Raw genomic sequence first — 23,999 nt, 5'->3', positions numbered from 1 at the left:
AAACCTTTTCTCAGGAAGAGAGGCTGAGCCCCTTGTGGAGCTCTGAAGTAAGAACTCTCCAGACGCCAGAAAGCCAGCACTCCACATTATTTCTCTTTCTCTTTCTTTCCAGGTGAGATGGAGGAGAGGAGGGCCCCAGGTCAGAAGCCAGGTGGGTTCGGCCAACTGTCTCCCACTCCGGGACCCCACCCCACCACTTCCCTCTCTCTGTTCAAGCCATGCCTTTCCTTGCAGGCCCCGACCTCACCTCTGCTCCCGGGCGAGGAAGCCATGGGCCTCCCATGCGCAGGGCCTCTGAGGCACGGATGAGTACAGCTGCTCGGGATTCTGAGGGCTGGGACCATGGCCATGGTGGGGGTGCTGGAGACACCAGCCGGAGCCCAGCAGGTGAGAGAGGTGGGCATATGCTGTCTTTATTGAGCACCTACTGTATGTGATGTTTCGTTCCCATCACCTAAATCTGGTCTATATTCAAGGAGTCATAGAATTCTACCTCCAGATATTGTAATTGTGATCAAGCCTCTTCTTGCCCCAACATGGATATGAAAACTACATGAGTTTTTGCTTTGTTTGACTCCCTAAAGGAGAATAAAGGCCACTTAGCTTTGAGCAAAGTGAATATCCATCTAATTTCTTTCCCCTGTGGCTTCTGCTGTTATTGTCAATGGTCAGGACAACGTGGCCAGGACATAACTGACTAACAGGTACATTATCAGGGCTCTGCTTCTTGGGACCACTAGTAGATTATACTATGAAATGTCTGGTGGGAAGAGTCTTGGCCACTTGACTTTGAAAGCAAAGAGTGTTAGGCTGGGAACATTTGTTTCTAATGAACCTATGTCCCAGTCTTGGGACTGCATCGCTGTTTTCATAGTGGGGGACTGGGTTGCAATGTGGTGGCTGAGTATTCAGGACCCACAGTGATCTCTGGTTTCAAACCCCCAACACATACAGACAGAGGGAGGGGGAGAAGGAAAGAAAGAGGGAGGAGAGAGAGAGAGAGAGAGAGAGAGAGAGAGAGAGAGAGAGAGAGAGATTATTTCATTATGAGTCCAGGATGGCTTTGAACTCATGACTCTCCTGTCTTAGCCCCAGTCCCTGAGTGCTGGGATTACAGGTGTGCAACCCCATTCCTGGCTTCTCAGTATTCACATCCTAAAATGTGGGTTTTAGCTTCCTCGCCCCTGTGACAGGATGAAGGACGTAACCTAAAAGGAAGAAAGATGAATTTAGCTCACAGCCTCAGAGGTCTCAGTCTGGCATAGAGGAGAGGGTGTGGCCAAGCAGTTCACACAGCAGTGGACAGGAAGTGGAGTGTCCTCCAGTGAGACTCCACCTCCTAAAGTTTCACCACCTCCCAGAATGTGCCACCAGCTGGAGGCCAGGTGCTCAGCGCATGAGGCTATCTCTAGCTGTTGTGAATTGTGCTGTTATGAACATCTCCGACAAAGATCTATTCAAGTCTTTGGAGTAGATACCTGCAAGAGAGAATGCCACAATGTTGGGCAGTTCTATATTTAATCTTTTAAAGAAACCATCTTCCTGTTTCCTATGTAGCGTAGACTACTTTTACTTTTCTGTCAATAATACACAAGGGTTCCAGTTTCTATATATCTTTGTCAACTCATGTGACTGTCTGGTTTGTTTAGCTGTCTGGTGTGTTTGTTTGCTGGGTTGGTTGGTTGGTTTTGGGAACAGGGCTTCCCGCTGTAGCTAGCCTGGACTGGAGTGCATAATGATCCTCCTGCCTCAGCTTCTTTAAGTGCTGAGGTTACAAGCTTGAGACCCTAAGCCCAGTGCTGGTTTCTGTTCACTCGCTTTTTATTTTTGAGGCAGGGTCTCATCGTGTAGCCCTGGCTGGCCTAGAACTCACTCTGTAGACTAGGCTGACCTCAAACTCACAGAGATCCGCCTACCTGTCTCCCGAGTGACAAGATTAAAGATGTGCACCACCACACTCAGCTGTGGGTTGGTTTTTAAGTACCAGCTACCCCTGGCCCATGGGTGTGGGTCTGTATCTCAGAGTGGTGCTGTAGGTTTGATTGACATTTCCCTAAAAGTCAGTGGCACCCAGCTTTTCCCACTTGGATACTCCACAGAAATGTCTGGTTTGGCCCTTGGCCCGTGTTTTAAACAGGACTCTGTTGCCCTTGGGCTTCTGGTGTTCTTTATATGGAAGATTCCAGCCCTTTGTGGCGGGGTCATTTGTAAATGGCTTCCGCCCCCCAGTGGCTCACTCACTCTCTTTGTGGATGATGTCACTTGATTTTTAGGGGTTTGATTTTTGATGAAGTCTAGCTGGTCCTCTGCTTTGAGTGTTGAATCTAGGAAGCTGTGAAATTAAGTTTGTCCTTTGTGTTTTCTCTGCGTTTGATGATTTAGCTTGTGTGTGCATGCACATTCATGGGCATGAATGTGCATGTGTGTGCGCGTGCATGTGTGTGTGTGCGTGTGTGTGTGTGTGTGTGTGTGTGTGTGCATGCATGTGCATGTGGGAGCATGCATGTTCCTGTGTGTGTACTTGTCTTTGTGTGAGCACATGTACATGTGTGTGCACGTGGGTGCATGCATTGAGTGTGTGTATGTTTGGTACATTTTCAATTGACTTTTCTAGATGTAATCAGTGCTTTTCATGTGTTGTTCAACCACCTGAAGGAAAAGACAGCGTCGGGACGTGCCTGACTACACGAAATCCCCCCGGAGTCAATGTCAGATGCACGGTGTGGTGGCGCACACCTGTGATGTGACTGTAACCCAAGAGCAGAGATGTGGGGGGGGCGGTCAGAGACAAGCAATCATGGTGCTCACTAGCCAGCTGCCTAACTGAGATGGAGAGCCCTGGGTTCAGGAGGAAACCCTCTCAAAAAATACAGTGGAGAATGTTAGAGGGAGATACCCAGTGTTGACCTCTGGCCCCTGCATTCTTTCCCCACAGGCAGAAATATACACGTGTGCATGCACACAGGCACAGGCACAGGCACATGCACACATGAATGCACACACAAGAGTATACACACATGTGCCCCTGTACAATCAATGTCCACGTCTCCTTATCTGGAAAGCTCCTAGCACCACCCACTCCACGTTGAGCTGACCTCACTGCCCCCTTCTCTGAGTTCCCGGGTGGAAGGACGGACACAGCCCTAGGACACGCCACTACCCAAGTCAGCCTCCCCAGCCTACTTCCGGGCACATGCCTCTTCACTCCAGATGGCCCTTGAGCCCCTCCCCCCCAGCGCTCTCTCCTCTTTTCCTAGCCTGATCCAGGATTCCTGGTTGAACGCAGGCTGTCTATAGTGCGCAGGTGAACGATCCATTAGTAACATTAACCCCTCTTATGGAGTGCCTGCTCTGCACCGATCACATGATTAAACTCTTTGTGTGTATCATCTCACTTAATCCCCTCGTCAGCTCACTGGGGGCAGGTTCTAGGTAAGCACGCTACATGGATCCATGCCCACAGGCCCATTTTATTGTTTTATTTTGAGACCGATTCTGGTCTGGTATTTACTCTGTGTCCCAGGCGGTCCTCAGATTTGCAAGCTTCCTACCTGAGCGGCTGAGATGACCGGCCTGCATCCCTGGGCCCAGCTGACCTGTGCTTTTCCACAACCCTCCAGCCGCTGAGATTTGCCCAGAGGGTCTAAGCACTGAGGGACAAAAAAGAAAGACTAGAGAAGGGGCAGCCTTCAGTGGAGCCTCAAGTGTATGTGTGTGTGTGTGTGTGTGTGTGTGTGTGTGTGTGTGTGTGTGTATGCGTGTGTGTATGTATGTGTGTGTGTATATATGCGTGTGTGTGTGTGTGTATGCGTGTGTGTGTGTGTATGTGTGTGTGTATGTGTGTGTATGCGTGTGTGTATGTATGTGTGTGTGTATATGCGTGTGTGTGTGTGTGTGTATGCGTGTGTGTGTGTGTGTGTATGTGTGTGTATGCGTGTGTGTGTGTGTGTGTGTGTGTGTGCATGTGAACTATACTGTCTCCCTCCTCTTTCTGCAGGTTTGAGGAGGGCTAACTCAGTCCAGGCCCCCCGCCCCACCCCGGCCTCGATGCCAAGCCAGGCACCTCCTCAACCTGTGCAGCCAGGTACCTGCCATGTAGCCCCTATGTACCCTGGTGCCCCCAAGCAGTGACTCCAGTCCCGTCACCCTGCAGGACTGAAACAGGAAGAGCCCTGAGCTCTTCCTAGCCCCTGGGAGTGAAGGAGGCCCCGCGCTGAGGGCAGGACTGCGGTAGAGGCGCGGGTGGGTGGAGCAATCTGTCCACTGCGAAGGGACAGAGCCTTGGTGGTACCTCCTCCACATCTCAGAGGAGGAAGCGGGACTCGGGAAGATCTCCATGCTGAGGTTAGACCTGGGCTTTTCCAATGCCAGCCACCCCCCCACCCCCCGGGAACAGTTCCAGACATCCCAGGGACCTCTGCACACCATTGCCTCCTGTCTACCCTGTGAAGTGAGGGAAGGGACAGACACCAGAAGAATGTCCTCGTCACCACTCCTTTTCTGTCCCCTCGCAGGGGCCCCTGGGGGCAGCAGGGCCGCTCCTGGGCCAGGACGCTTTCCAGAGCAGAGTGCAGGCAAGTGTGAACTGTCCCAGCCTCTCGGAGAACACATTTACTCAGCCTGTACCCCAAGACCTGTCTGATGAGGCCTAAGCAGCCCACTTTCTGAAACCCTGGACTGTCCACACTGACAAGCCGGCTCCTGTGGCTCAGAGTCCAGACTGCCTGGCACCCTCCCCCACCCTTCTCTTCCTGCTGTGTTAGTCCTGGCCAATGACTAAACCTCTCTGAGCTTCAGTGTTTTGTTGTGTTTTCTGTGAAGTGTGAGTCAGCCTAGGACCTCCCTCACAGTCTTGTTGGGATGATTAAACAAATTAAACAAACAATAACAACAAAAAAATGTTAAAACGAAACTCAAAATCCAACCAACCAAGCAGCCAAACAAAAACCACCTTTTGTGGAGCCTGTTGTGTGTTTGGTCCATGACAAGCAAACCGTGATGATTCCATGACCCACATGCAGGCCTCAGGTGCCTGGTTGTCATGGTTACGAGGTAGCCATGGTTTTTCCGTGGACCCTCATTGTTTAACGCACCTTTGGATTCGGTAACTCCCACTCTACAAATAAGGAAACTTAAGGCTCAGAGATGTTAAGTAACTGGCCCTACGTCACACAGCTGAGGTTGAAGTTCATACTGTCTGGCTGAGTCCACACCACTGACTGACCTCTGTGGGGCTTATCTTGCTTTCATCCAAATCAGCCCTGGGGCTTGGCTGTCACATGCAGGCTCCCGGACCCCTGATTTCTGAGTGCGGCCTGGGAACCAGCATTCTGGGAGCTTCCTCCAGCCACATTGCTATGACACAGACTCAACGCTGCCTCTTCCCTGTCTCCTCTTGTCCCCACAGAGGCTCCTCCAAGTGACCCTGGCTATCCAGGGGCTGTCGCCCCAGCCCGGGAGGAGAGGACAGGACCTGTGGGGGGCTTCCCGTCATCGTCAGCTCCCCACCCTGCAGGCCCCTATTCCCAGGCGGCCCCTGCCCGCCAGCCACCACCTGCGGAGGAGGAGGAGGAGGCCAATAGCTACGACTCAGATGAAGGAAGTAAGTGACTCTGGCAGGGGAGGAGGAGGCATGTTGGGGAAAGTCGCCCAGAAACTGAGCTGGAGATAGGGCGGGAATGGGACTCTGAAGCCAGTAGATGCCACCTAACCGCTAACATGTGGACCCTCAACATCCTGTGGTTCTGGGGATCAAACCCAGGGCCTTGGATGTGCTGGGAGAGGGCTCCAGCCAGCCACTCTCCCCAGTGCTGAGATGGCTGGTGAGTGCCACCGTGTGGTCAGTGCTGGTACCACATGTCCTATTGGGGTAAAGCTCAAGGATGGAGCCTCCTTGAGTCATTTAAAGCCTCTTGTAGGGTTTCTTGAGGTTCACCTCGGGTGGCCGTCTGCCAAACAGAATTATCTGGTGGCCCACAACCGCCTCAAACAGGCCTGAGTCCCTGAGTCTAATGATGTGTGCCTACCTGCAGTCATTTTTTTCCTCCTGACTGGGATCCCTGCTGGATCATCCTTACAATGATTTATTAGGCAGCTACTATATCCCTCTTGAACTCAGACCCAGGGGGACACAGACAGACAGACAGACAGGCAGTCAGACACACACACACACACACACACACACACACACACACACACACACACACACACACACACACACACACAGGCTTTTTCTTTGTCTGCTATGGCTGAAGCAGCCAGGAAAGCAGAACATTTGGATGCTACTGGGAGACAGAGCCACCTGGTTCTGACCCCTAGCTTGTATTGCTTCCTGTGTAGGCTGATGGGTAGGTAAACTGAGGCACTGCAGGGAAAGTGCTTGGTGAACTGGAGACCGCCATGATTGTGTCGGGCTGAGCACACATCAAGAATGACAGCGATGTTAATACGAAGGGTGCAGGACAGGAAAGTGGATGGTGGCGGAACTGAGCTCTGGGTGGGCCCCCCTTCCCACCAGGGCCATCCACACTCCCTAGTTCCTGTCCCTAGGGAGTGGGAACAGGAATTCTCTCCTCTCAGTCTGCATATAGTCCTGGAAGACTCCCTGCGACTCAGAAACGGCCAGTTTTTAGGGTTTCTATTGCTGTGATAAACACCAGGACCAAAAGCAACTTGGGGAGGAAAGGGTTTATTTCAGCTTGCAGTTTGTAGTCCATCAAGAATGGAAGTCAGGACAGGAACTCAAACAGGAACTCAAACAGGGCAGGAACCTGGAGGCCGGAGCTGATGCAGAGGACATGGAGGGGCTCTGCTTACTGGCTCACTCAACCTGCTTTCTTATAGAGCCCAGGACCACCAGCCCAGGGATGACATTACCCACAATGGGCTGGACCCTCCCCATCAATCAGGAACATGTCCCACAGGCCAGTCAGGTAGGGGAGGGTCATTTCCTTAGCTGAGATCCCCTCTTTCCAAATGGCCACCTAGCTTGTGTCAAGTTGCCATAAAACACCCAACATAGCCTGTGAGAGAGGCTGGAAGCCCATCACAGGGCTCCCGTCACTTGAGGGCCACACTGTATGATGTAGCAGTTGCCCCCTTTGACATGGGGGCCCTCCAGAGCCAGGGGGCTGTGGTCTCAGGGCAGAGAGAGGGGAGCCCACCTGCCGTATCAGTCCCCAGCAGCATTCTGTATCTGCCCTCCTCCATCCTTGTCCTGGATGCTCTTCTGTCCTCAATCTCCCGAGTGTGACCTCTGCCAGCCTCCAGGCTGCCCTGGCGTAAGCTCAGGCACAGGGCTGGGTACAGCTGGCTTCTCTCTGTTCCTCACTCGCTCAGCTTTGTCACCGACAAGGATTTCTTGACCTCCAGGTGCCTCAGCAGCTCCAGGCCCTAGGTCATTGGGACAAAAGGCAACAGGAGAGAGAAGAGTCAAACTATGGATGAGCTCCTCACACACACTGTTTCGAGGTTACAATCAGGGAGGGTTTCTCTAGGAGGTGACTTCTGAGCCAAGCTGTAGAGCGTGAGAGGGTGTGAGCCATGTGAGCATGGAGAGAGAGAGAGAGAGAGAGAGAGAGAGAGAGAGAGAGAGAGAGAGAGAGAGAGAGAGAGAGAGAGAGTGTGTGTGTTCCCAGCAAGAGGACCAGCAAATGCTGATATCCATGTATTCCTTCAGCACACACAGTAGGGATATGGTAGTTATGTATGCCTTGCACACAGTAGGGATAGGGTAGTCAATCAAGATCCCTAGCCCTTATCTTCAGGGCGCTCTCAACGTGGCAGGGAAGGACGTCACTAACTAAACACATACAAATGATTGCAGAAGGCTCTCAGGAGAGAGGTCTACCAGGATGGAGTATAAGACCAGGCCTGCCCTCTCTCTCTTCTGTGGTCCCAATACCCAGCTGAGGCTGGACCCATTGGTGAGTGCCCAGGAAATGTCTGTGGATTGACTAAACATCTTACGTTTTCTTGGCTCCCATTTGTGTTGCCTGTAGCCACACTGGGTGCCCTGGAATTCAGCCTTCTGTATGACCAGGACAACAGCAACCTGCAGTGTACCATCATCAGAGCGAAGGTGTGTGGGGACCCCCGGGGAGGCTCTGGTTGTCCTAAGAGACTCAGGGGATGGGTCCCAGGCCTGGCTCCTGCTGTCACTGTGGTAGCGAGGGAGATGTGAACAGGGTTGTCATCAGTCATAGCAAGACTTCCTTGGGGAGGACTTCCTCTGGGCATGGTCCCGTGGCTGCTTCCTGGGAGTGGAGGCAGCTTGGCTGTGAGGGTCACCTAGGCCACCCACAGCACACAGAGGGGACAGCGCAGGTGCCACCAAGACAGCCTGACTTGGTGTCTCTGAGTTTTCCCGTCTCTCCGGCTGATGCCATTGTCCGCCAGGAGCAGCAGCGGTGAGGTGGGAACTGTGGCTGTGGTGTTAAGGTGGTTTTGTGGGGATGGAGGTGCTGTAGCGAGCTGAGTTCCAGACCTTGGGGGGGGGGCGTGAACTTAAGTCTGGGATCCCATGGGGGAATAAAAAACCCAGCAAGATCTGGACCAGACTCCCCTGAAGTGGATGCTGGCCCAGGACACCACACTGTGTTACTTGGGGAAGTGGCTGACCCTCTCTGACTCATTGGGGGTGACAGTGATGTCCTTCCTCCAAGGCAGGCTGGGAACACCAAATGCGAGGTGGCTGGCCATTTGTACGTATCTAGAACAGTGCCCTCTCTGTGCCTGCTGACCTGAGGTAGAAATGACACAACCCTCTTTCACACCTCAAATGCCACAGTTTGGAGGATAAACAAGAATCAACATCTTAAAGCAACTCCTGCCTCAGCCCACCTTCCCACCCAAGCTATTTTTTTTAGCATGCAGTTATTGAGCCCCTGCTGTGTACTGGGCACTATAGTGAGTGATCAGGTGTATATTACTCTCTTCTCTATTTTCGTGACCAGGTGAGGGAGACATTTTTATTTATTGTGTATACAGTGTTCTGCCTGCATGTATCCCTGCAGGCCAGAAGAGGGCGCCAGATCTCATTACACATGGTTGTGAGCCACCATGTGGGTGCTGGGAATTGAACTCAGAACCTCTGGGAGAGCAGCCAGTGCTCTTAACCTCTGAGCCATCTCTCCAGCTATGGGAGGCATTTTTATTAGCCCCATTATTCAGGTGAGGAAACTGAGGCCAGAAAGCTAATGCCTAGGGTTACAACCTTGGATATATGAGGCGCATCTTCAAAGGCAAGATTTCATTCATAACTCCCTGAACCCCACCGAGCTGTGGACACTGTTGGCCCCATCAATCAGATGGGCAGGTTGAGGTCACAGGTGGGACTCCTACCTAGCCAGGGTGGGTGGAGAGAGTGTCTGAGTCACAAAACCCTGAGCATTGCTCAGGTGAACAAGGCCAGCTTAACTCATCTCAGAAAATGACGCTGAAGTCACTTTCTCCTGGCCTTGAGGGGGGACAGGCAGTGTGAGCCTCATCCTCCAAGCGGGGGAAACTGAGGCCTCAAATGAAGGCAGAGGTTGGGCCCTGGATTCAGGAGTGTCTCCGTCCCCAGCCACACCTCTCTGCTGTCTATGCTGGGGTGCCCTCTCCATCCCTTTTACAACAGCCAGGGGCAACTGTGCTGGAACCACCCCACTCTTCCATCCCACAGCACGGAAGCAGGCTCAGAGAGGCGTAGAAAGCTGCCCAAGGCCACACAGCTAGGGAGTGGTATGTTGTTAAACCCTGTGCCTGATGTCAGCGTCATTTTCTGTCTCCACTGGGTGAGACGGATGCCACCCCCTGCTGCGGCTGACCGTCTTGTGCCTCCTTCTCCTCCTGCAGGGACTGAAGCCCATGGACTCCAATGGCTTGGCAGATCCGTATGTGAAGCTGCATCTGCTGCCTGGCGCCAGCAAGGTACACAGCGGCCCCGGGTGCTGCACAGGTTCCTCCCCTCAGAGCCCAAGTCCCCGCCCCATCCCATGACAGGCAAAGCTCTCACGGTGGGGAAAGAGGCAGGGTCCCCCGAAAAAACCCCGGAGCCCAGCAGGGCAGCAAACACACACACACACACACACACACACACACACACACACACACACACACACACACACACACACACTTTGTCCCATCAATGTCTTTGAGCTAAAGACATGCCCACCCCTGGCTGTGATTGGCTAGTGATGCTATGGTACCTCCTCCTCCTCCAGCCCACTGGTGACTTTTGCTGCCCATCAAAACCCAATCGTTCATTCGCACCTTAGTGTGAATTAGGACCATCCAGCCTCCTCTTGTGGTTGTGGGTGTATTCTTCTCGCCTGGAGTAAAATGAAAAACTTTCGCTACTTTTTTAAAAGGCTGAACTCAAAGGCACAGGTTTATGACCCCAGCTACTGGGGAGGCTGAGGCAGGAGGGTCACAAGTTCAAGGCCTGCCTGAGCCACGTAGTGTGCTCCATCTTGAGGTTTAAGTTTGTTTGGGGTGGGGGGTGTCCCTCAGGGGGAGAACACCTGCCTACTGCGTCACGGCCATGGGTTCCATTCTCAGTGCTGTGGGAGGGAGGAGGAAAGGCAGGCCGTCCCCTCTGAGGACTTTTGGGCCTGGAGGACACTTCCTGAGGACTCGGGAGACATCCCCATGTCCCTGCCTCAGAATGAGTGGCATCATTTCTGCTGTAAGCCGTGTCTGTCTCCACGGGAGGTGCCTAAGCTTCCTTACTTAAGGGAATGTTCGAGGAGGGTCTCCAGGTTGTCTCTGCTGATGGATGCCTGCCGGCCTGTCTGTCTCTTGGGGCTCTAGTCCAATAAGCTGCGAACGAAGACCCTGCGCAACACGCGGAACCCCGTGTGGAACGAGACACTGCAGTACCATGGCATCACGGAGGAGGACATGCAGAGAAAGACGCTCAGGTGCCTGCAGGTGGCAGCGGAGGGTGGGACCAGCCCTTAGAAAACAGCATGGACTCCAGCAGGAGGTGGGGGGTGGGGGGTGAGGTGGGAGCTTCCCTGTCTAGGTGCTCACAGCCATCAGCCTGTGTTGTCCAGGCAGCCATGGCAGCCATCTGCACATGCTCAGTACAGACTGAGGGGTTTTTGTCCCTCACTGTGTGTGAATGTAGATCCCACAGCTTCGGGCATGGTTAAGATTCACGTGCGTGGTGTGCTGAAGAAGCCGCAGGGCAGGGTTGTGCATCCCAACACTGTGAGGCTGAGGCAGGAGGCTCAGGCATCTTAGGCTGGCCTGGACTACAAAGTGAATTTGGATCTAGCCTGGGCTACGTCGCAAGCCATTGTCTCAAGACCAGGCGGTGTGCACTGTGTGATCCCATTTACCCGGGATCAAGTGCAGGTGTGTGGCCCCTTGCAGGGAAGAGTGGGTCTCTTAGGGCAAGGGAGGGTCTAGGGAAGGACCCTGACTGAAGACCCCCGGCACTGGAATGTTCTAGCTCTTTGTGTGAGCAGTGGTTACTTGGGATCATAAGAGGCATAGGCTGTGAACTGAGTCACTCACCAGGCTGCAGGTAAACCGAGGCCACGCCCAGTACCTCTCACTCAGGTGCCCAGAGGGGCTCAGTATCTGTTGCTCTTTCTCTCTGTTCTGCGGCAGGATCTCCGTGTGTGACGAGGACAAGTTTGGCCACAATGAGTTCATTGGTGAGACCAGGTTCTCACTCAAAAAACTGAAGCCTAACCAGAGGAAAAATTTCAACATCTGCCTCGAGCGGGTGATCCCGGTGAGCCAGGGGCTGCCTGCTGCCTTCCTGCTAGGCTTTGTGGGTATCAGGCAGGGGCTGTGGAAGTACAGAGTACCAGGCGGAGGTGGGCCGACTTAGGGTGGGGAGCACATGGCCAGGGTCACCCAGAAGCAGGGAGCCAGCTTCTCCAGCCAGCTGGGAGTGTGGCTCATATAGTGAGTCTCGAAAGCCAGTCCTGGACATGAGGCATCTCACTGGGACCCTGTCTGGTGGCAGCTGGTTCTTCAGGTTTCTTTCTCATTCTCACTTGGTGAATCCAGCTGGTCAGGACAGGATGGTCATGTCTTCATCATCACCAGCTTCTGGGTAATGCCTGTCTGGCTAAAGTGGACACGGCTGTCCCAAGACACAGAGGTAGCCAGGTCGGCAGGTGTCTGAGGAATCGCCTCCTTCTACCTCACTGCAAAGGACAGACAGGGGACTTGTTGATGCTGTCCCCTCCTCCCAGCTGTCCTCATCTCTAAGGGGTGGAGGTTGAGTTTAACCCATAGTTCACAGCCATGCTTCTCAGAGCCTTGGGGTCCATCAGAAGGACCCCAGAGCCACACAGGAGAAACATCTAGTAAGCCAGACCCCAAGAGCCCTGAACTACACAGCCTGAGTGAATGAATACTTATGGTTTATGTGTGGGCTCACCGACACCTGGGCAGTCTGCGGGTCCTCTCTGACCTTTGGTGTCCTCTTCTGTAAATTGGAGGATGCAGTAAAACTCACACATGGTTGCTGCCTCATCTTGACAGTTAATGCTGTGTAAACATTGGTGATTGGGAGAGTGTGTGTGTGTGGGGGGTGTAGCTGGGAGATCCCCCCCGTCGTGGCTCTGGGTCCTCCCTGGGCAGGGGGGTGAGCCTCAGGGTTACCGTCCCATTCCGTCTCCTCCCACAGATGAAGCGCGCAGGGACCACTGGGTCAGCCCGTGGCATGGCGCTCTACGAGGAGGAGGTGAGCTGGCTGCGGGTGGGAAGTGGCGGTGTCTCTGCTGAGACTACCAGGGACCACTTTCCTCCTCTCTTCCTCCCACATCCTCCTCTCTCTTTATCCCACCATCACTGACCTCCTGGCTCATGGGGGGAAGGGAGACTGTCCTTCATCCCCAGGGTCATAGGACCATAGGGAGAGGGGACTTTTCCTATTCTCACACACCCATGTCTCCAGGACCTACTTCCCATGGCTTCTGTTGCTGGGTCTACAGATGAGAAGAGTGGCATGCTCATCCCTTTGTGGGGACATGCGGCCAATCAGGTCAGGGACCAGGGCCAGGGTCTGCCAAGGTCAGTGACCAGGATGGAGCTCAGCTACAATGAATGTTCCAATCAGGGCTCTGCTCCTTTCTGACTCAAGCTGAGCTCCGGCCCAATGTGTGAGCCTAGCCTAGGGCATGCCCCTGGGCTGCCAGAGGCATCCGCTGTCCATGGTGCTGACCGACCCCTTCGCGGGCCCTGGCTCTCCCGCCCTCCAATGCAACCTCCCACCACTACCACCCACATCTCTGATCCCCACATCGCCTTTTGCCACACACAGCAGGTGGAGCGAATCGGTGATATAGAGGAACGTGGGAAGATCCTGGTGTCCCTCATGTACAGCACACAGCAGGGCGGCCTCATTGTGGGCATTATCCGCTGTGTTCACCTGGCCGCCATGGATGCCAATGGCTACTCAGACCCTTTCGTCAAGCTGTGAGTCAAACAGCACCCATGGGAGATAAGAGGGGCTCTGGGGGGTCTCAAACCCTGGGAGAGGGAGGATGAGGATGAGAGACCCCTCTAGACTATTAACCATTGAGGCCCAGAGAAGGAAGGAGTCTGCCCTAGGTCACACAGCTAAACTATGCCCAGTGCAGACTGAACATAAGGCTGCAAGCCAGCCAGTGTGATGCCTGCCACATGGGAACCCTTGTAACTGCCCCTTCCTAGAGTGATCGGCATAGTGATGCCACTTACAGACCCCAGGGGTCAGCTGCCCATGTCCCCAGTAGCTCAGATCTCCACTGCCAAAGAAGCAATGTGACTTCATTCAAATTCACTATAGAAACACCCCAAGTATCCCAGACTCGGGGTTATTCCAGCAACATTGTCAAAGCTGCCCCACTGGTGACCACTGAAATCAGATGCCCCCACCCCGAGAGGGTTTTAGCCCTCTTTGCTCACTCCTGTAGAAAATACCCTAAGAGCGTAAGCAGACTTGGCTGGTGGGATGTTCTTCAGCCATTCTGATCATTAGTGTCTGTCAAACCCTGCCCCCAAAAGTACTTGTTTTCACCCAGAAAATACTGATTTGAGCACCTACTGTGTGGTAGGCACTGTGCCCTACTTTGAGAAAGAGCTTCCTGGCTGGTGGAAATGGTGGTGTGTGCAAAGGCCGTGGGGTAGAGAGGAGGGTAGGGAAGTGGTGGTCAAGAGCATGATGGGAGAGGAAGCTGGGTGGAGCCAGGATCCAACCACAGGGACACTGGGGCCATAAGAGGTTAAACTCTCCCCTGAGGTCACAGGAAGCCAGTGGATAGCACTGAACAGCGGGATGACACAAGGTGCTCAGAGCAGGGCCACCCCCATCCAAGGTGTCACCAGTGTTGGGTCACTTTCTGATGCGTGGGTGTCTCTTCCCAGCTGGCTGAAACCAGACATGGGGAAGAAAGCCAAGCACAAGACTCAGATTAAAAAGAAAACGCTGAACCCTGAGTTTAATGAGGTAAGTCTGCCTCCTTCTTTGGCATACTGGTGGAGACTTCCTGCCTGTGAGAGAGGAATGAACCCCTTCCAGGATACTCCATGTCACCTCAAAAGAGCATTTTGTTATCCGTTGGCTTGAGTTATGTCAAAAGGAAAGGGGCAGACTCCCTGTCACAAAGCCCGGAGCTTGAGAACACCGTTTTCAGATACTGAACTAAGTCACCCCCAGGGTCTTTCCTGAGCTGCGTGGACATGAATGAGGGCAGCGGCCCCCTCGGCCACCTCCACAGCCTCCCATCGAATCCCACTGAGCACTGGGTCCTCAAGTATGCTCCCTCCTCTGTGTTCTCAAGGCCCCCACCTTGGCTCGGACCATGGGATGTCACATCTGAACCATGGCGGTAGACTCCTGGCTCCTCCTCCGGGCCTATAACCTCCTCCATAGAAGAGCAGAAAACTCTATTCTGAAAGTACCATCCCCTTCTTAAGTGGCTGTAACACCCCATGCCCCTTTTCCTCCCTGACAAACTCCTATCCATGCCTCAAAACACAGAATAAGTGTGACCTCCCCCCCCACACAACCTTTTCCGATGTCTCCAGAGTCATCTGTCCCTCCATCTCATGCTGAACCCCTACTTCTCCATTACCTGTCCGTCCGTAAGCCAGCCCGGCGGGAGGGATGCAGGTGTCTGTCCCATTGGTGAACGACTGAATAAGGAGAATAAAGGAGCAGAGTTGTGAGCTCTCCCACCTGGACAGTCTCCATCTCAAAGCCCAAGCAAAGAGAAAAATACATTCTCAAGATGCCAGGAGACCAGGGCTGAGCTGGACCCCTGGGCTGTCCCACCCCTGCGCTCTCCCTCTGGCCTTGCCTATAAGTTTGCTAATACTGGGTTCTACCATGCTTTGCAAGCGGGGAGTGGGAGGAGATATATGATACTTTTTTTTTTTATGATGGTTTTTGAAAGCCAACATTCAAAAACTCACTCAGGAGACCCACACTGCAGCCTGCCCTACCTTCTCTCAGAATCTGGACAAGTCACAAATAAGAAATACAAATGGGGGGGGGCGGGGGGAAGGGGTGCAGACCTGGGAGGCTGAGGCAGGAGGGTTGGAAGTTCAAGGCCACCCCCAGCTACCTAGCGAGACCCCAAGACACTGTCTCAAAACAAAACAAAACAAAAATCCCATCAGACCCTCCTTCCTGTGGCCTTAGTGAGTTTTTTTCTGAGACAGCAAGAGTACGAACTTCTGAGTTTAAGAAACCTGCAGCCAGATCGCTCATAGGTCACCTGACGTCACCATACACAGCGGTCAGAAAAGCATTTCTTGGAAATGGTCCTAAATGGATCATCATGGATGGATGGAGTGATCTTGCCCCGTGGATGCCACTGGTGGTGGCATTAATGACTGAAAACTAGAGGCAGCCCACACACCCAACTGTGAGGGACCAAGTTATAGCCTGGCAGCCATTAAATGTCACCATGAAAATGGCTATGTAGACCCAGCGAGATGGCTCAGTGAGTAATGAGCCTTTGGGGCGCTTGATAACCTGCATTTGCTATCTGAGGCCTTCGTGGTAGGAGCATCCCACCAGGGGTCCTCTGACCTCTAACGTGCGAGCCATGGCATGCAAACACACATAAACCCGCGTGTGGTGTTTTTAAGATGATGACATTTAAGACACTTTTATTCATTTGTTTTGTTGCTGTTTGTTTGTTTTGAGACAAGGTCTCACTTGGTAGCCCTGGTTGGCCTGGAACTCACTCTGTAGCTAACACTGGCCTTGAACTCACAGTGGTCCTCCTGCCTCAGCCTCCCAAGTATTTGAATTAGAGGCATGAACCATCACATCCACATGAAATATTTTTAAGAAATGTGCTAAGTTGTTTTGTTTTCAAGACAGGGTTTCTCCGTGTAGTTTTGGTGCCTGTCCTGGATCTCACTCTGTAGACCAGGCTGGCCTCGAACTCACAGAGATCTGCCTGGCTCTGCCTCCCGAGTGCTAGGATTAAAGGTGTGTACCACCACTGCCCAGCTGCTAAGTTGGTTTTTAACATAGGTTACAAAGTACAAAAAGGAAACCTCAAAACTGTGGATTTAGAATTCATTGTTTGTTTGTTTTTAAATCACACATCAGTATAAACGCACATGGGCACACCCTGACAGTGGCTGTTCTTGGGTGGCTGTGATGGATAACGCGTCATGGCTTCCTTCCTTGTTTGTCTGAACAATGAACATGACTGGACTTTACAAGTCGGCTGAAGAGTTGCTTTAAAAACAAACAAACAGACTGTTAAGCCCAGTGGTGGCTGAGGGTGAGGTAAGAGGCTCGTCCATGAGTTTGAGGCTAGCCTGGGCTACACAGTTGAGCTCCAGGCCAGCCTGGGCTAAGTGAGACCCTGTCTCAAAAGCAAAACCAGACAAAGGCTGGGCTACTGTAAATCCCTAAATGCTAACTGAGGTACGCCCTCTCAGGAAGCTTCCAGAAGGGCTGAATTCACCATCCTGGACCAGCGACTGCCCAGTACCAAACAGAGCCTGCTGCCAAAGTGCCACCCGGATTTCTTGTCCTAAGGAGTGTTTGATGAAAGGGGATGACAGGCCTGGGGTGGAGGGTTCTTTGCTCCCAGAATGCCCTACTTCAGGGACTCCTCAGTTTCCTCTGCCTCTGCTGGAGGCTCCTGGGACTGTTGCTCAACCCTCCCCTGTCCTATTCACAGGAGTTTTTTTACGACATCAAGCACAGCGACCTGGCCAAAAAGTCCCTGGATATCTCAGTGTGGGACTACGACATCGGCAAATCTAACGATTACATCGGTGAGTGTCCCGGCTCTGGAGACAGCCCCCCTCATCTGGCCTCCCCCAGAGAGGACGCCTTGCAGGCCTAGGGGAGGCTACGTTCATACCATTCCATCTTCCAGCAGCTCTGTAGGCTCCGGGCTAACCTGGGACTCAGGGTCCCAACTTTGGTCCCACCTTTAATGAATGAGGGTACACACCCATAGCAGAATAACTGAACCCCAAGAGAGCAGAGAGTGTATCCTCTGCAGGCACCAGGGACACCCTCCCCCCCCCTTAATCATTATGCAAGTTCCAGATGTTGGGTTTAACTTCACCAGCCCTTCCAGAGGCCAAGGATAGAGAGTCATAAGCATGGTACAGGGAGAGACTCCAGGCAGGGATAAGGATGGAACTGACCCCTGGGGAATCGACAGTGAATGCCCGGTATGTGGAGACAGGTACAGAAAAGGGTAGAAGCTGGGCAAGAATTGTAGGGGGTCTGGCTAGGTGCTGCAGCAGGGAGCCATAGTTCAGAGGGTTATTGATAATAATGACAGTCACATAGCAAAGGCTGGGAGGGCTGGGGCTGTCACTGCCTTTCTCCCAATTATACCCCCGAGTCTAGGGACGTGAGTGGCCACCGTGTCCCTCTCCACTGACCCTGCCCCTCTCTCCCTCCTCTGCTCATCCCCAGGAGGCTGCCAGCTGGGGATCTCGGCCAAAGGTGAGCGCTTGAAACACTGGTACGAATGTCTGAAGAACAAGGACAAGAAGATCGAACGCTGGCACCAGCTGCAGAATGAGAACCACGTGTCGAGTGATTAGGACCTAGTGCCCCAGTGCCCCCCCCTCTCCGCCCCAGCTGGTCGCCCCTCTCAGAGCCGCCCTTGCTACCCCTGAGCCTTTGATACCTCCCCCACTTCAGACTGCTGCCAAAGACCCGCTCCCTGGGCTGCAGGGTCTGTCTGCGAGCCCTCTCTGGTCCCTGGGATGGGGGTGGGGTGGGAGTGGAGAGATGTTTACAAAGGGGCTTGCTCTGGTCTTGAACACATACAAGGTCATGCCCTGTGTCCTGTCTACGTGTCCCCCTGGGCATCGGCAGACCCTGAGGCTGTAAGGACCAGCTCAGGGGCAGAAATTGTACATCGAGGCCGCCTCGGTCCCCCGCCCTCTCCCCCAAACACTCCAGAACAAAACAGACCCACCCCTGACTCTAGACACACCAGGAAATAGACACACAGAATACACAGAGGGCCTGCACCCCTTCCTCCAGGAAGATGCCCACCTGCTTCCTAGGAAAACTAACCTCCCCCCCGTACCCCCCCCCTCCTGTTCTCTCTCTCTCCCAGCACCACCCTCTGCTGGCTCATCTTCCACCCAACCATTGCCCCTCACCCACCCTCCCTCATGCTCTTTCTGCCCTATGGTCTCTCCTCTACTCTTCCCTCCACAATGGAGGATGCGAAACAGAGCCTCACCCTGCCCCCCCGTGCCGGTGCCCCTTCGCCAGCCTAGTCAGCAACCTCACAAGCTGGATAAACCTGGGCCCCACACCTCTCAAGTGACATCTCCTGTTGGCATGCCTGGCTGTCCTTGGGCCTGGGGTCTGCAGCGGGCACAGCCTGGGTGCATGGCAGCCTTCTTCTAGCACTGTAGATACCTTGAGGTCCAGGATCTCTTCCTCGTCCCTGGCTCCCCCAATGGGCACAGAGCTCTGGATCTGAGGGGACCTCCTCCCAGGCCCCACGCTTCTCCCTTCTTCTACTCTTCGGCCATGAACAAAGGAACCGCCCCCCTCCCACTCAGAGCCACCTCTGTCTCTCTCTCTCTCTCTTTTCCCTAAGGTTCCCGGGGGCGATCAAGTAGCAGTATTATGAACTCTAAGCAGGCCAGGACCCTCTTAGTCTATCACAAATCTATCACAAAGGGATGTGCCTCTGAGGCTGGAGTCGGGCCGTCTTCCATGCACAAGAAGAAAGTCTAGTTTTTCCCATTTTGATAGTCTTTCCCCGTCAGTGTCCCCAGCCCCATCACCGCCCCCCCAGGCAGTGTCAGATCAAGACTAAAAACTCTCATTCCCAACTCAGTCTTGCTTGTTCCTTCCAATGTCCCTTGGGATGTCCCCCTGCCCTCAGGGACTCTTGTGTTACCCTGAAATGGCTCTCTTCTAGAATCAGGCTCTCTGCCTGCTCCAAAGTGGCCGACAGTCCCCCACTACCACCTTCCCCCAACCTTTGACTCTCCGTTTAGTCCCCCTCCCGCCCCCCCGCCACGCTCCGCCCACTTTCCTGTCATGGTCGCCCTTAGGAGAAAGCATGCTGGCTGTGTCGTCCAAGCCTAATGCTGGTTTTGGCTCTGGTCTCGGAATGCAGCCTGCTTGAAGCGCCACGACGCCATCCCCCCACTCACGCACCCGCCCCTTCACGTAGAACACACGCCCTCCCCTGCCCCCCCCCCCCAGGTGCATGCACAATGCCCACTGCCTTTACTTTGCACTGATGTAGCCAGAAAATAAAGTAGGAATATCTGGGAAAGCGGCCGTCCTTCCTCTGTTCCTTACTGGTTTCTAGACGTTTCTTCTGCCTTCCTACCATGACATGTATTGACTTGGGGGATCACACAAGCAGTTTATCGGGGTGCAGCGAAGGAACTCAGCAGAGGGGCTGTTTGTCTGATTTTATCCTGAGCATAGGCAGATGGGCTCAAGAAACTCAGGGGACCCCCCCATCTTCTTAGAAGCCAGGTTGTAGGAGCCCACCAAACAGGGGGCATACTTTCATCTGCACCCTCCTATCTTTGGAGAAAATGCTAACAGCTGTGGAACCAAGTATACTGAGATCCTGGGAGATGGCTCAGCCAGTAAAGAGCCTGCCTGCCTGCCTGGCACCATGAGGGTCTGAGTTCAGATCCCTAGAGACAGTTATGGGCCAGCGAGACAGCTCAGAGGGGAAAGGTTCCTGTCGCATAAGCCTGGGAGACCCGATTTCAATCCCCAGAACACACAAATGTGCAGAGAGTGAAGAGACGCCACATACGCTTCTCCTGACCCCCACAAGCAGGTCATGGCCCAACGCTCCACCCACTTCACCTGTGCACACGCGCCATAAAGCTGGGCGTGGTGGTGTGGGACATAATCCGAGCACCGGGGAGGGAGAGGCAGGAGGAGGAGAAGCCCTGGTGCTCACTGATCACCTGGTCAAGCCCCATCAGTGAGCTCCAGGTTCAGTGAGAGACCCTGCCTCAAAAAAAATAAGAGTGCAATAGAGAAAGGCACTATTGTCTACCTCTGACCAGCTACACACATGTACACACAAACATATACACATACACCACACACACACACACACACACACACACACACCACACACACCACACACACAACACACACAACACACACACACACACACACACACACACACACACACACACACACCACTAGAGGCTGTTCAGTCCATCCATTGAGGAAACAAAGACCCACGGAAGCTAGGGATGGAAGGGACCTGGGCCTCCAGACTCCCAGCCTACTGCTCAGTCACACAGTGACAGCAACGAAGGATTGTACAGACCGTCTAATACCACCCTGTGTTCTACCACCTTCCATCTCACACGGAGCCTTCACTGACAGACCCACATTCCACATTCTCCATGATCCCCAAAGCCAGATAAATCTAGAAAAATCTCTCCTGCCCCTCTAGACAGGGTCTCATACAGTCCAGGACGGCCCTGAACTCCATGGGCAGTCTAAGCTTGCTCTGAACTCCTGATCCCCTGCCTCCATCACTAGAATGTTCGGGTTGGTTGCAGGTGTGCATGGCCACGCTTGGCTCCTCGAGAGGATTTTTAACCCCGCTGTATTGTGTCACTGAAAGACAAGAGTAACTTGTTAGGAAGGCCCAGCCACTTCCTGCTAAGCTGGTCTGTTCCTCCCAAGGCCAAGTTCTTCCAGGACAATTTCTCAAGTTCCTGGAATCATCTAGGAAGTTTCTTTTCAAAGTACCCACACTCTCTTCACCTTCCAAAGGACTCTCTGACTCCTGGGAACAGTGTGGATTAGAAACTCTTTTCCGGTTTGCTGGCCAATTCCCACCTCCATAATGACTGAAGACAGCCGCCTTCAGATCAACTCATTTACTGAAGATCAGCTACTGGCCACCAGGTGGCGACAAGGGGCAAATGGGGATCATGCAAAGGGCTCTGACCCACCCTCTCCCAGGGCTCCTGGCAGACATCACTAACCAATACAGCACCCACTACAGCGCCCACAAATGGCTTCTGAATCCTTCCCAACACAGTGCTCCACACAGCCACTGCCAGGCAGCCGAGGGAGACCATGAAAGACACGTAACTTCCATCCAGAAAATGGCTGACCCTTGTCCCTAGCCTGGGACATGCCCAACAGGCTGAGAGTTTTCATTGACACTGAAACGCTGTGGGATGCTCTGTATGGCAAATGTGTTAATAAATAAAACACTGATTGGCCAGTAGCCAGTCAGGAAGTATAGGTGGGACTAACAGAGAGGAGAATTGAGGGAACAGGAAGGGAAGGGGGAGAGACTGCCTGCAGCCGCCGCCAGGACAAGGAAGATGTAAGATACCAGTAAGCCACGAGCCACGTGGCAAAGTATAGATTAATAGAAATGGGCTGAATATAAGAGTAAGAGCTAGACAATGGTAGGCCTGAGCTAATGACCAAGCAGTTTAAATAATATAAGCATCTGTATGTTTATTATATAAGTGGGTTAAGGGACTGCCGGGACTTGGCGGGACTCAGAGAGAAAACTCTAGCCACACTGAAACTCCTGAACAGGATAATTGTTCTGTTCTTTCAATCAAGACAGACACTGTGTGAACTGATGTGGTAGGGAAATGCTGTCCCCACGCCACTGACATCTTTCCTGTCACCTTGGCCAGGCATTCATTCCCTCTCTCTGACATCAGCATTTTTGGAGCATGTCTGGGGCATTTCAGGTGTCTTATCCCTGAGGACCCCTAACATATGGCAGGGGCTTCGGAAATGTCATTTCCTGTGCCTGCCCCTATACTTGGGCTCTGGCAGTGCCCATCCAAGAAGCAGCTCCTGAGTTGGAGAAGGTACCACCCTCCCCCCAGGAGGCCGGAAGAGAAAGCAGGAGGCGGCACAAGGCAGGAGGCAGGCTGAGAGTCTAGCTGTCCATGGAGCTTCTGACCTCCAGCAGGCCCTGCTTACCCTGAGTGGGAATTGGAGGCAGAGCTGAGTTTGGGCCCCATCAGGGCAGACAGAGGCCGAGCAGAGAGAAGGCTAAGTCAAGGAGATCATGAGGAACAGCGGTGTGTCCCCAGGAGCAGCTGAACATGTAGCTTAAGAAGGTTAAACCTTGTGACTTGGTCACTCCCTGGCTCAGTCAGGGTGGCCAGGGGCAATGACTTCATTGGGCTGAGTGACACATCAGATCTCTTTAAGACACCCCGGAGGGTGTGGGAGAGGTATAGATGAGCTGGGCATAGTGGCACATTATAATCCCAGCATTCAGGGGGCTGAGGCAGGAGGCTTGCTGTGAGTTGAAGGCTAACCTGGAATATGTGACTATGAGAACCTGGTCAACCACAAAAAGGGTCAGTGAGAAGGCTCAGAGGGAACAGGTGTTTGTTGCCAAGCCTGATGGCCTGAGTTTGATCCTGGGACCCACATGGTGGGAGGAGAGAGAGGCCACACCTACAAGTTGTCTTCTGACCTCCATATTCACACACGTGACATAAATGTAATAGGATATTCTAAAGTATAATTAGCTTGGCCCTCACTCAGATCTGCTCAGGACCCTCAGCTGGTCTCTTGTCCCATCCTGGCACCTCTGTGTGGGGATTTCAGCATCACAGCTCCCTCAGGATCCACCAAGAAGAATCCCAGTGAGACCAAGACGATTGTACCTGGGGGGGGGGAGGGGAGATGGCTCAGTGGTTAGGAGCCCTGGATGTTCTTGTAAAGGACCTGGGTTCGGTTCCCAGCATCTATATGGTGGCGAACAAAACCCAAAAATTTTTGGTGTTGATTTCTCAAGACAAGGTCTCATTGCTGAGCTCTGGCTGTCACGGAGCTCACTCTGTAGACCAGGCTGGCCTCGAAAACACAGAGGTCCAGCCTCCTCTGCCTCCCAAGTGCTGGGATCAAAGGTGTGCACCACTATACTTTGCTGACCAAAAAAAAAAAAAAAAAAAATTTTTTTTTTTTTTTTAAAGATGACACATTTTGCTGAGGGCTGACCTCTGACCTGGAGTAACACAGCCACCATTAACACAGTTTCCTGCTCCTGTGTCTTTAAGGGGAAGGTAATTTTACCACCCAGAAAAGCGTGTTCTCGGCCATAGCCTCAGGCAGGATCATTTTTCCCATTCATTTCCTCAATCCATTGCAACTTTCTTTTCTCACTCTCTGCAGTGAAGCCAGTTGTGGTCTAGCCCAGGCCAGCCCAGCCTCCAGTTATCCATCCTCCTGCATCAGCGTTTAGGTGCTGGACTCCCGGGACCATGGGCAAGGCTGATTTTCTTTCTTGGTTGTCTGTTTGTTTATTTAGGGGTATGTGAAGGGTTAATAACCTAGAAGCCTCGGGCAGTCTGAGAGATTCCCTGAAGGAAGAGATATAGCGCTGATCTCAGAGGACGGTTAGGACAGGGACGCCAATGTGGTAAGGATGCCACCAAACTTTGCCAGCGTGGGAAAGCAGAAAATAGGTCTGCAGATGAAATCTGTCACCCAAGGGTCCCGCTTCTACCCTACAAAACCGGAGGCCCCTTGTGCCCCAGGACATAGACTCCACTAGAGA

At 53.2% G+C, this 23,999-nt stretch overlaps 1 protein-coding gene across 7 annotated transcripts in view; it reads left to right on the top strand.

Annotated features, from left to right (window-relative positions):
* The window catches only part of Rph3a (rabphilin 3A), a 77,306-nt gene extending 57,536 nt beyond the window's left edge, over positions 1-19,770 (top strand). For 4 of the 7 annotated variants that reach the window (XM_076561344.1, XM_015997055.3, XM_042267733.2 and 1 more), the window contains 14 exons: positions 113-151; positions 235-396; positions 3,998-4,084; positions 4,515-4,574; positions 5,408-5,602; positions 8,001-8,080; positions 9,838-9,912; positions 10,795-10,904; positions 11,602-11,728; positions 12,635-12,691; positions 13,271-13,425; positions 14,356-14,437; positions 17,142-17,238; positions 17,897-19,733. In XM_076561344.1, coding sequence (XP_076417459.1) covers positions 113-151; positions 235-396; positions 3,998-4,084; positions 4,515-4,574; positions 5,408-5,602; positions 8,001-8,080; positions 9,838-9,912; positions 10,795-10,904; positions 11,602-11,728; positions 12,635-12,691; positions 13,271-13,425; positions 14,356-14,437; positions 17,142-17,238; positions 17,897-18,027 — 1,457 coding nt within the window. In that variant the 3' untranslated portion in view covers positions 18,028-19,733. Of the gene's footprint in view, positions 1-112; positions 152-234; positions 397-3,997; positions 4,085-4,514; positions 4,575-5,407; positions 5,603-8,000; positions 8,081-9,837; positions 9,913-10,794; positions 10,905-11,601; positions 11,729-12,634; positions 12,692-13,270; positions 13,426-14,355; positions 14,438-17,141; positions 17,239-17,896 lie in introns of all 7 variants that reach the window. The other 3 variants (XM_076561345.1, XM_076561343.1, XM_076561341.1) reach the window with 1 other exon arrangement.
* The last annotated feature ends 4,229 nt before the right edge of the window (positions 19,771-23,999 follow it).

Source organism: Peromyscus maniculatus, chromosome 23 (genome assembly GCF_049852395.1).
Source record: "Peromyscus maniculatus bairdii isolate BWxNUB_F1_BW_parent chromosome 23, HU_Pman_BW_mat_3.1, whole genome shotgun sequence".
Taxonomy (NCBI): domain Eukaryota; kingdom Metazoa; phylum Chordata; class Mammalia; order Rodentia; family Cricetidae; genus Peromyscus; species Peromyscus maniculatus.
The sequence above is the reverse complement of the archived record's forward strand: the minus strand, read 5'-3'. Positions and strand labels throughout refer to the sequence as shown.